This window comes from Loxodonta africana, chromosome 14 (assembly GCF_030014295.1).
Source record: "Loxodonta africana isolate mLoxAfr1 chromosome 14, mLoxAfr1.hap2, whole genome shotgun sequence".
Lineage (NCBI taxonomy): Eukaryota > Metazoa > Chordata > Mammalia > Proboscidea > Elephantidae > Loxodonta > Loxodonta africana.
The window spans coordinates 92,413,906-92,426,175 of record NC_087355.1 but is presented as its reverse complement, the minus strand read 5'-3'; the positions used below and the strand labels follow the sequence as shown (position 1 = coordinate 92,426,175).

The window sequence follows — 12,270 nt, the reverse complement described above, 5'->3', positions numbered from 1 at the left end:
CACCACAAGTGGGTCCTAAAACTATAATCAAATTGACTTGTCTGTCAGTTTATCGTACTGTGGGGGCTTGCGTGTTGCTGTGATGCTGGAAGCTATGCCACCAGTATTCAAATACCGGTAGGGTCCCTGTGGTGGACAGGTTTCAGCTGAGCTTCCAGACTAAACATAGGAAGAACGGCCCAGCAGTCTACTGCAAAAAATTAGCCAGTGAAAGCCTTATGAATAGCGGCAGAGCTTTGTCTGATACAGTGCTGGGAGATGAGCCCTCAAAATACAACTGGGAAGAACTGCATCCTGAAAGTAGAGTTGACCTTATTGATGTGGATGGAGTCAAACTTTCAGGACCTTCATTTGCTGATATGGCACGACTCAAAATGAGAAGAAACAGCTGCAAAGATCTGTTAATAATTGGAAGCAAGGATGGTGAGACTGATACTCACATACTTTGGACATGTTATCGAAGAGGGATCAGTCCCTGGAGAAGAACATCATGCTTGGTAGAGGGTCATTGAAAAAGAGGAAGACGCCCAGTGAGATTGATTGACACAGTGGCTGCAACAGTGGGCTCAAACATGACGACGACTGTGAGGATGGCACAGTAACAGGCAGTGTTTCATTCTGTTGTACACAGAGTCACTATAAGTCAGAATAGACTCAATGGCACCTAACAACAACAAAAACCACCTTTCCAAGGCTGTAATCTTTACAGGAGCAGACTGCCACATCTTTCTTCCAGGGAGTGGCTGGTGGGTTCCTCCTGCCAACATTTTGGTTAGCAGCCCAAGGCTTTAACCACTGTACCACCAGGGCTCCTTTCATTCACTCAGCATTAGGGAAATGCAAATTAAAGCCACAATGAAATACCACTGAACACCCATTGGAATGGCTAAAATTTTAAAAAGACTGACTATGCTATGTGTTTCAAAGGATGTGGATCAACGCAATTGTCACATTGCTGATGGTAATGTAAAATGTTTTAAAAAACCTCTGGGAAGGAGTTTGGCAGTTCCTTATAAACATACACCTACTGTACCACCTGGCTGCCGTGCCAACTCTTCTGCCAAGGCAGTGATTGTTCCCTAAACGTTGTTAACAAAGTGACGACCACTTACCAGGACCATACTGGACCAGGGGCATCTCAGTGAGCGACAGAGCCGCGGCCTCTGACCTCAGGGCCCTCACCGTTCTAGTGGGCGGAAATAACAATGATAAACACACGTTAAACAAACTAGATGATTTCTGAGTGTTGTGATAAAGGAAACGGACACTGAAAAGGTGACATGAACTAAAATGAGGCAGAAATCAGCCAGGTGAAGCGTCCGACAGGGGAAAGAGCTTGACAGTGGGACAGGGTTCGGCCTGCAGCGAGAGGAGCAGTGAGTCTCCCGCGGGCCACCGACGGCGGCGTTTGCGGACACGCCCGGAAGTGTGCCTGGGGACGCCCGACCAACACAGGTCCAGCGTGCGGAGTGGCCTCTCTGGGCGCCGCGGAGGACTCCGCTCTCCGTGGTTCCAGGGCGTGAGGCCGAGCCTTCAGGGAGAAACACGCCCGGCGGGGGGGGCGGGGCCGACGACCGGACAGGAAGGTTTCCTGATCCAGGATTGGTGACCCGTGGGGTGGGGGCGGAGCCTGTGGGGCGTGCCTCCCCGGGATTGGCGGTTCCGCAGACGGGGTGGGGTGAGCCCTTTGTCTGGGTGCTCTGCGCGCGGCCACTCCTTCGCTCGTGAGGCTGCGGCGCGGACGGTGAGTGGGGAAGTGTGGGCGCCGGGGGGCTGGGACCCTCTCCTCTCACGGACACGAGAGCAGGCCAGCCCTGCACACGGAACGGACACTTCCCCCATGGGCACGCACTGCGTCCTCCACTCCCGCCGGTTCACACCACGTATGGACAGCGGCGACCTCTTCCCTCAGACCCTCCGGAGCATCTCCTCCTTGGAGGCTCCCTGCAACCCCCCTCGCCGCGGCCCTTACCTCCTCCGAGCCTCGTCGCGTCCACTGTTCCCTCAGACCGCCGCCGCACCCTCTCCCTGCTCCCTGAGCTCCCAGCTCCTCGGACCCTCGCCGCCCCCCTCATCTTTTGGACCCTGCCAGGACCCTAATCCCCTCGCCGCCCCCTCCCACCTCGACCGGCATTTGGGCGTCACAGGCGAGGTTCCCCGGCCGCCCCCAGCCGCGCGCTCCACGGTCGGGTCTCGGCGGGAGGTTTGGCGTGTGCTTGCCCGGCGTGTTCTGACCTCGCGGACGGCGCGGGGGCGCTCCCCAAAATACGAAGGCGAGGGTTTTTTGGCTCCATGCACAACCTGAGGGGCCCTACGTGGAGCTCAGGAGGGCCCGGCGGCGCGCACGGAGCGCCTTTTTCATTTAACAAAAAGGCGTCCTTCCGCGCATCAAAGGGAGTTTGAGCTTTTTTCATCTTTGTTGACCAAACGCTCTTTCCGAATTTCCTATCCTTTCCCCATTTTTCTGTTGATGCTGTCTTTTTGTTATTAATTTTAAGAGCTTTAATGAATGAGACCAACTTTTGTAGCATAGTTTGAAATTTTTGTTTACTTTAGGTGGAGGGTTTTTTAATAGAAAATTATCTGGCAATTTTTTTTTAATGCAAGTATGTCAGGAAAATATAAAAAGTAAAATCCACCTTCCCCATAAACCCTCTCAGTGTACGCAGAGTAGGCACTGTGGGTAGTTCCCTGTGTACCCTTTCAGGGTTTTTTAATGTAATTACAATTCTAGCCTTTGAACACCACCGTTTTTGACCCCTGGCAGCCCTCCTTCGCCCTGGGCAGCAGTGGTAGCTCGACTCTGCCCTCTCCGGCTGCAGGAACCACGCCCCAGGTTGAATAGTTGTCAAATTTCCCACCGGTGCAAACTGCCCTCGAGAATTCTGTTCCATGGACTTTGCACACCGGCGGCTTCTCCGTAGGGCGGACTCCTAGAAGTGGAGTGAAGGTTGGCGGTTAAGGCGATTCGATTGTTACAGACACTACGACGACTTACATTCCCGCCGGTGTGGGGTATCCCAGTGCTGGCATTCTTACTAGATCGTTTTAATTTCCGTTCCCCTGTTTTTGGTGAATTTGAAATCTCTTCATGTGTATTTTAGTCATTTGTACTTTGTGACTTGCCAGCTCATATTCTTTGCCCATTTTGTTGTTTTTTACTTATGGATTTGTGTAATAGAAGCTCCTTATAACTTAAGAAAATAAGCCCTTTTCCATATATGTTGAAAATATTTTTCGCAATTTGTCATTTCACTCCCATTATGATGTTTTGTCTTGGTTTGGGTTGGGTTTTTCCGAGATAGAAGATTCTAGGTTTTTGATGATTACATATTTTCCCTTAAGGCTTTTGGGCTTTGTAAAGGGCCTTTCCACTCCAAGAATGTTTTTAAAATAAACTCTTGTTTTTCCCTGGTACGTGTAAAATGCTTGCTCCATCTGGAATTTATTTTGTTGTGATTATGTTATTCTTAGGTGCCAGCGAGTCAGTTCCGATTCATAGCGACCCCATGTACAACTCAACAAAACGTTGCCTAGTCCTGCACCATCCTCACAATTGTTACACTTGTGCCCATTGTTGCAGCCGCTGTGTCATTCCATCTAATTGCGGGTCTTCCTCTTTTTCACTGACTCTCTACTCTACCAAGCATGATGTCCTTCTCGAGGGACTGGTCCTTCCTGATAACATGTCCAAAGTATGTGAGACAAAGCCTTGCCATCGTCCCTTCTAATGAGCATTCTGGCTGTACTTCTTTCCAAGACAGATTTGTTTGTTCTTCTGGTGTATATTCACTATTCTTTTGGTGTGGAGTGAGGTTGAAATACAGCTTCATTTTTTTTCCCCTAAATCATACCTATTTCTAACACTACTGAATAATTTGTCTTTCCATTGATTTGAAAAACCACCTTTGTCGTATACTAAATTCTTATATGTCTTTGGTTCCATTCTGGAGTTTGTGCTGGCTTTGATGTGCGTAAGATTTTGATTTACATGTGGCAGATGAGTGGGTCTCTGCCTCCAGGCTTTCTTCCTTTGGTATTTTGTGTAGAAGGCCCCTTCCACCCTGAAATAATATTTAAAAATTTACCTGTATTTTTTTTATCGAAGTTCTTTTTAGGGTGTAATTTTAAAATGTAAATGCATTAGACTTTTAATATATAGTATGAGATAAAGATGTAGGGTTTTTTTTTGTTTTGTTTTTGGTCTCTTTTTTATTTCTGTCTTTGCTCTACTTTCTGGGAGATTTGTTGAGCTTTATGTAAAGGCCTGTTTTATTTTTCCCAAAACAGCCCATCTACTGAATCATCTTTGCCTCAGTAATTAGAAATACCACGTCTGTCCTACTCCAATTGTTTGTAGACTTTGCCCTGGCCCTGCCATCCATTCCTGAAGCCACCCACTCTTGGTCAGACCCACGAGGCTCTTGTTATAGCTTTGTGGTAGAAGATGCCCTCATTAGTATCCTCTCTCAGTGTGCTCTTGGAGACGTTCCAGTGTTTATTCTCCCTAATCAACATGTTGTTGTTGTTGTTAGGTGCTGTCAAGTCAGTTCTGACTCGTAGCGACCCTATGTACGACAGAAGGAAACACTGCCCGCTCCTGCGCCGCGCTCACAATCACTATTATGCTTGAGCCTGTTGTTGCAGCCACTGTGTCAATCCATATTTTTGAGGGTCTTCCTCTTTTTCCACTGGCCCTGTGCTTTACCAGGCATGACGTTCTTCTCCAGGGACTGATCCTTCCTGACAACATGTCCAAAGTATGTAAAACGCAGTCTCGCCATCCTTGCTTCTAAGGGGTGTTCTGGTTGTACTTCTTCCAAGACAGATTTGTTCGTTCTTTTGGCAGCCCATGGCATATTTAATATTCTTTCTCAGCACCACAATTCAAAGGCATCAATTCCTCTTGGGTCTTCCTTATTCATTGTCCAGCGTTCACATGTATATGATGTGATTAAAAACACCGTGGCTTGGGTCAGGCACACCTTAGGCTTCAGGGTGACATCTTTGCTCTTCAATACTTTGAAGAGGTCCTTTGCAGCAGATCTGCCCAAATGCAGGACATTGTTTGATTTCTAGACTGCTGCTTCCATGGGTGTTGATTGTGAATCCAAGTAAAATGAAGTCCTTGATAACTTCAGTCTTTTCTCCGTTTATCATGATGTTGCTTGTTGGTCTTGTTGTGAGGATTTTTGCTTTCTTTATGTTGAGGTGGAAACCCTGGTGGTGTAGTGGTTAACAGCTATGGCTGCTAACCAAGAGGTCAGCAGTTTGAATCCGCCAGGTGCTCCTTGGAAACCCTATGGGACAGTTCTACTCTGTTCTATAGAGTCGCTATGAGTCGGAATCGACTCGACGGCAGTGGGTTTGGGTTTGGTTTTGGTTTATGTTGAGGTGTAATCCATACTGAAGGCTGTGGTCTTTGATTTTCATCGTAAGTGCTTCAAGTCCTTTCCGCTTTCAGCAAGCAAGGTTGTGTCATCTGCATAATGCAGGTTGTTAATAAGTCTTCCTCCAATCCTGATGCCATGTTCTTCATATAGTCCAGCTTCTCAGATTATTTGCTCAGAATGGGATGGCAAAAGGATACAACCCTGACACCCACCTGTCCTGACTTTAAACCACACAGTATCTCCTTGTTCTGTCAGAACAACTGCCTCTTGATCTATGTATAGGTTCTTCATGAGCACAATTAAGTGCTCTGAAATTCCCATTCTTCTCAATGTTATTCATAATTTGTTATGATCCACACAGTCGAATGCCTTAGCATGGTCAATAAAATACAGATGAGCATCCTTCTGGTATTCTCTGCTTTCAGCCAGGACCCATCTGACATCAGCAATGATATCCCCGGATCAATGACCTCTGCTGAATCTGGCCTGAATTTCTGGCAGCTCCCTGTCAATACACTGCTGCAGCCGCTTTTGAATGATCTTCAGCAGAATTTTGCTTGCGTGTGATATTAAAGATACTGTTTGATAATTTCCGCATTTGTTGGGATCACCTTTCTTGGGAATAGGCATAAATATGGATCTCTTCCAGTTGGTTAGCCAGGTACCTGTCTTCCAAATTGCTTGGCATAGACAAGTGAGCACTTCCAGCACTGCATCTGCTTGTTGAAACATCTCAATTGATACTCCGTCAATTCCTGGACCCTCGTTTTTCGCCAGTGCCTTCAGTGCAGCTTGGACTTCTTCCTTCAGTGCCATCAGTTCCTGATCATATGCTTCCCTCCTGAAATAGTTGAACATTGACCAATTCTTTTTGGTATAGTGATTGTACATTCCTTCCATCTTCTTTTGATGCTTCCTGTGCCATTTAATATTTTCTCCATGGAATCCTTCAGTATTGCAACTTGAGGCATGAATTTTTCCTTCAGTTCTTTCACCTTGAGAAATGCCAAGCGTGTTCTTCCTTTTTTGTTTTCTAACTCCAAGTCTTTGTACATGTGATTATAATACTTTACTTTGTCTTCTTGAGCCACCCTTTGAAATCTTCTGTTCAGTTCTTTTACTTCATCATTTCTTCCTTTAGCTTTAGCTGCTCGACATTCAAGAGTATGTTTCAGAGTCCCTTCTGACACCCGTTTTGGTCTTTTCTTTCTTCCCTGTCTTGTCAGTGACCTCTTGCTTTCTTCATGTATGATGCCCTTGATGTCATTCCACAGCTTGTCTGGTCTTCGGTCATTAGTGTTCAACGTGTCAAATCTATTCTCGAGATGGTCTCTAAAAGGTGGGATATTCTCAAGGTCATACTTTGGCTATTGTGGACTTGTTCTGATTTTCTTCAGTTTCAATTTGAACTTGCGAATGAGCAACTGATGTTCTGTTCCACAGTCAACCCCTGGCCTTGCTGTGACTGATGATACTGAGCTTTTCCATCATCTCTTTCCACAGATGTAGTCAGTTTGATACCTGTGTATTCCACCTGTCAAGGTCCATGTGTATAGTCGCCATTTACGTTGGTGAAAAAAGGCATTTGCGGTGAAGAAGTCGTTGCTCTTGCAAAATTCTATCATGCGATCATTTCTATCACCAAGGCCATATTTTCCAACTACTGATCCTTCTTCTTTGTTTCTAACTTTCACATTCCGGTCACCAGTAATTATCAATGCATCCTGATTGCATGTTTGATCAATTTCAGACTGCAGAAGCTGGTAAAATCTTCAGTTTTTTCATCTTTGGCCTTAATGAAAACCCCAGTGCCGTCGAATTGATTCCTGGTGCGTAAATTTGAATAACAGTCGTATTGATTGATTTTCCTTGTAGGCATATGGATATTATCCTATCACTTGCAGCATTGTACTTCAGGATAGATCTTGAAATGTTCTTTTTGACGATGAATGCGACACTGTTCCTCCTCAAGTTGTCATTCCTGGCATGGTAGACCATATGATTGTCCTATTCATGATGCCCAACACCTTTCCATTTCAGCTCACTAATGCCTAGGATATCGATGTTTACGTGTTCCATTTCATTTTTAATGATTTCCAGTTTTCTTAGATTCATACTTCATACATTCCACCTTCCAATTATTAATGGATGTTTGCAGCTGTTTCTTCTTATTTTGAGTCATGCCACATCAGCAAATGAAGGTCCTGAAAGCTTGACTCGATCCATGCATCGTTAAGGTTGACTCTACTTTGAGTGGCAACTCTTCCCCTGTCATCTTTTGAGTGCCTTCCAACCTGGGGGGCTCATCTTCCAGCACTATATCAGACAGTGTTCCGCTGCTATTCATAAGGTGTTCACTGGCTAATGCTTTTCAGAAGTAGACTGCCGGCTCCTTCTTCCTAGTCTGTCTTAGTCTGGAAGCTCAGCTGAAACCTGTCCTCCATGGGTGACCCTGCTGGTATCTGAATACCGGTGGCATAGCTTCCAGCATCACAGCAACACACAAGCCCCCACAGTACGACAGACTGACAGACACGTGGGGGAGATCAACATAAGAATCAATAAAAAATGTGTTACGTTTGTGGGTAAAATTAATATTGCTGTGATATCTTGTTATGTGTATTATTTAGAGTGTCTTTTGTTGCCTTAAAGCTTTATAGTTTTCTTCATAAGGATCCTGCACATTTCTAAAGGTTAATTTAACCTTGTTTTTTATTGTTGCTATTGTGATATGATCTTTTTTCCCTTTATCTTTTCTGACTCTGTGTTGTTAGGTAATGGAAGTATTGATTTGGATGCATATTTGTGATCATATACTCTGGGAAGGTTGGAAGATTAGAAGTAGTTGCATTTAGCAGTGCTTTGCTTTACACTCATGGGTGGTTCAGAACTGCCCCTTCTGAAGGTGCCTCAACTTGAAGGGCTTGGATGGCAATGAAGAGGGAGCAGGGCTTCTAGCAGGAAAGGCAGAGGAATGAAGACAGGAGGCCAGACCCCGGCCCTGGGGGAGGTCCTGTGAGCTGCCCACCCTAGACCCAGGGACTGGGCTGATGGAACTTGGAGCTCTCCTGTCACAACATGTTACCATATGCCATGTCCTCTGAATGGACAGGCATGCCATCTGTCATACCGAGACCATCAGTAATTCCAATAAGAACGGGTTTCCAAAATTTAGCTTATACAACAAAAATAATAAACATTAAATTCTAAGCTGTTGGCATCATTGCATGTCCATTTCCAGTTCCTGTCCATGCGTGCATGTTCGCAAATTGCTCCTGTCACGTGTGGTCACAAGAGCCAGCTCCAGGTGTCGACTGCCTGCCTGGCAGAGGGTGCTTCTGGTAATGAGGGTCCTTTCAGTTTTCTTTAGAGTGACTGTTGCTGCTGTGAACATTTATCGATTCTTGCTTTTGATTTGGGTTATTTATTGGGAAATTTCCAAAAACAAAATTTCTAAATCTGAAGAATAAACTCTTCACGCTGCAGCCAGTGTGACCAATGAACGGGTGCAGGGGTTAGGGGTCGTTGTTTAGCACATGGCAAGGTTTGGGCTCTGGGCTCCTGCTACAGGTGAGCAGAGTTGCCGTTAACTAAGTTAAGGGCAGAAGTTGGGGTGGACCTCAGTTTTGGATGTTAAATGTCTGAGATCTGTGAGATACAAACATGGAGATGTTGTGTAGGAGGGAAGGGGTATTGCCAGCTCTACAGCACTCACATAGGGCCCTTCTTGGCGCAACTGAACATTCAGGGTGGACAAACATGCCTGGAGCCAGGATGGCTGGGAAGGACGTGGGACTGGAAGCCCCAGTCAGTGGACATTGTCCTCACAGCCATCCAGGGACAGCTTAGGAGCAGGAACATGGGATGCAGGGCAGGTGCAGGAGCCACCTGATCTGAAGCCTCATGACCACACAGATCCTATGGTCAGCTGCACCAGTTGGCCCTGGGCCTGTGAGCACTGCACTCAATTAGTCCTTGAATGTGAGTTCCTGTGGGTATGTATTATTGAATCCTAGGCCAGGTGCAGTCAGGGCCGTTGTCTTGTAGCACAGATGACCATCTACCACTTCCAGGTTTCCAGGGGACCAGAAGGTCAAATTCTCATGGACAGAGGGGCCGCCCAGCCACTGCATACAGGGGAGGGTGAAGTAGAGGGAGTGTGAAGTAGAGGGAGTGTGCCGAGAAGGAACCTGCAAAGACCAGATGAGACCAGACAACACTGCATCCAGGAGACCTAGAAGGGATCGCATTTCAGGTCAGCCATTAAGGGGGGTCATTTACGGTGACCCAAAGGGCAGGAGGCAAGCCTGTGAGGACCACTGTTTTTGCTCTCATTTAAATCTTTACTTAACCTGAAATGTATTGTTGCATATTCCACCTGGACAGCTGTGTACACTAGCACCGTTGTTCCCCCGTGAGGTGGAACTTTCCAGTCTTGACGTCTTTTAAATCCTCATGCCTGCTGGAGCTGTCTGAATTCTCTGTTCTCTGTGGACAGCATCTTTCTGATACCTAGTGAGGCAGCCCCATCCCATTCCATTCTTGGCTGTTTTCTAGCATTAATTCTTCATGTGAACTTTAAGATAGTTTTATTAATTCCTTTCAAAGATTCCTGTTGGGATTTTAATTAGAATTTCATCACACTTACACAAATGCACACACGCAAATTTGGGGAGAATTGGCAGTTTTGGAGAACAGGATTGGGGAGGTTGAGCATCAGTCTCCCTCTACCTCCCAAGTATCCTTGTCCTATTCCTCGGGTCTTTCTGAAAGTTGTCTATGCAAACGTGAGCATACCTCTGGTGTTTTATAAAGAACATAGGGTTATGATGTTGTGATGCGATGGATGGCTTTTGTGTGGCCTTTGTCGCCCTGGTCTTACAGCTTCTACACAGTGATTGGGTGGGGCTGTGCTAATAAGGTATATGGAACCCTAATGAGGAGATTGGTCAGTTTTGACATCCCACTTAAAATGAACTATCCTAGAAGCAGGAAGGAGAGGATCTCACCACCACTAAGGAAGAAGTGCCAAGAACGAAGTGTATTCTTTGGACCCAGGATCCCTGTACTGAGAAGTTCCTGGAACCAGGAGAAAGAGAAAGAGAGAGCTGTGACAGTGAAGATGGCGAGAAATGGTGGCTGAGAAACAGCAGCAAGAGATGGCCCAGTGGGCTTCCCAGCCCACCGAACGAGAAAGTCGAATGCCTTTAGGCAAGAGGCTTACTGGTAGAGTAGGATGCCTCTGGGTACTTGGTGGAACTAGGTTTGCCACCCACAGAGCTAGAGCTGAGCCCTGCGACCAGGGACCAGCAGAGTGGGATGCCTCAGGGCACTTTATCAGCAGAGCTAAAAGAGAGTTTGGTTACACTTGTCTGAGCAGGGCAAAGGCCCAGGGGCCAGAGAGAGGCGTGCCTGCAAGCACAGCTGCGAAGAGGCTGTCCTGATGGAAGAACTGTATCTCAGTGTTCCTGAACCTGAATTGCAACCTGTCACTTCCCTAATAAACCCCATAGTCATGAGTATTGTCTGTGAGTTCCGTGTAGCCATTGCAATGAATTATCAAACCCAGCAGAGAAGTAGAGAGTGCGGCGGGAGGACGGTAGGTGTCAGAATTGGTAAAGATGGCAGAGGAAGGAGGCATGTCTGACCTCCGCCTCTCAGAAATCAGTCTTGGGCTGTTGATCTTGATTCTCCTTCCCCCTTGTGGAGTTGGAGGAGGTCAGACTCTCTACCACATCATTCTTAGAGACGCCCATGGACTTCCTTCCCAGGCCCCTCCTCCAGCACCCAAGTAGTTTCCCCGGTCACTCTAGCACTGCTTGCACTCCTTTCACACTTGAAATGTCTGTTTGAATGATAAACGATGTAGTTGCTCTAATTATATCACAATTTTCTGTTACCTTGCTATTCTGTGTTTAATAGCATCATGGTTCCCTGCTGTGCCAAGTATATGAGAAATGGCCTCATTCTTAAACCAGACTGTGTTTTCTTGGATGACCTGCCTCCTTTTGTTGCTGCTCAGCGCTCTGTGTCCCGGCACAGATCCCTCCCCAACATTCCAGAAGATCATGAAGCCCGTTTTCCACAGGACCAAAGGCACCAGGAGAGCTCTTGATCTCCCTGTTCCGCCCTGGCAGTTTGGAGTGTAATAGACACCTCACCTTAACTTGTCCAAATCCAAACTCCTGTTATTTCCCCCAGAACCTGCCCACCCATGGCATCTGCTTCTCACTGGACAGCAGGTCCTTGTTCAGGCCCACCAGGGCCCCAGGTCACCCCTGACTCCCCTTTCTCTCTCACCCACATCCAGTTCATCAGTAAGTCCTATGATACCAGAATCCAACCACTTCTCATGCCTCTGCTGCCAGCACCCTGCCAAGCCACAACCATCTCTTGCCTGCACTGCTGTGGAGTGGGCAGGGCCACCAGAGTGGTCCTTCTTCAGGGTAGGTCAACTTGTATCCCTCCTAGTCCACCCTCAGTAGCCCTGCCTCTCAGAGGTCCAGGGTCTGCACAGTGTCTCCAGGTGCTGCTTAGTCTGGCCACTGTTACCCCTTGTTCTCCACAGATGTTACATCAACAGCTTTTGTTATATGTGGACTTTTCATTGCAGCATAAGGCACAGCCTGAATTTTCATGACATGAACACACCCCAGTACCAGCTCCCAATCACAGATGTCTCCAGCCCCCAGGAGCCCCTCTGGGGTGACCCTGCCTTTACCACCCTGGGTTAGTGGTACCCATCTTTGAATTTGATATAAATGTATCACACGGTGCCTGTTCTGCTGAGGGCTGCTTTTACACTTTGTGGGGTTCGTCCATATTGTGCCTAACTGTAGTTTGTATGGTGTGTTTTTATTGTGGAGGCTGGTCATGT

The 12,270-nt window shown here is 46.8% G+C and overlaps 1 protein-coding gene across 8 annotated transcripts in view; it reads left to right on the top strand.

The window, feature by feature from the left end:
* Nucleotides 1–1,684: 1,684 nt before the first annotated feature.
* Nucleotides 1,685–12,270, top strand: part of ZNF250 (zinc finger protein 250) — a 30,242-nt gene continuing 19,656 nt past the window's right edge. Inside the window, exons 1-2 of one of the 8 annotated variants that reach the window (XM_010602173.3) lie at nucleotides 1,689–1,744; nucleotides 11,704–11,839. In XM_010602173.3, the coding sequence (XP_010600475.2) occupies nucleotides 11,720–11,839 (120 nt within the window). In that variant the 5' untranslated portion in view covers nucleotides 1,689–1,744; nucleotides 11,704–11,719. Of the gene's footprint in view, nucleotides 12,123–12,270 lie in introns of all 8 variants that reach the window. The other 7 variants (XM_023542085.2, XM_010602172.3, XM_064268292.1 and 4 more) reach the window with 7 other exon arrangements.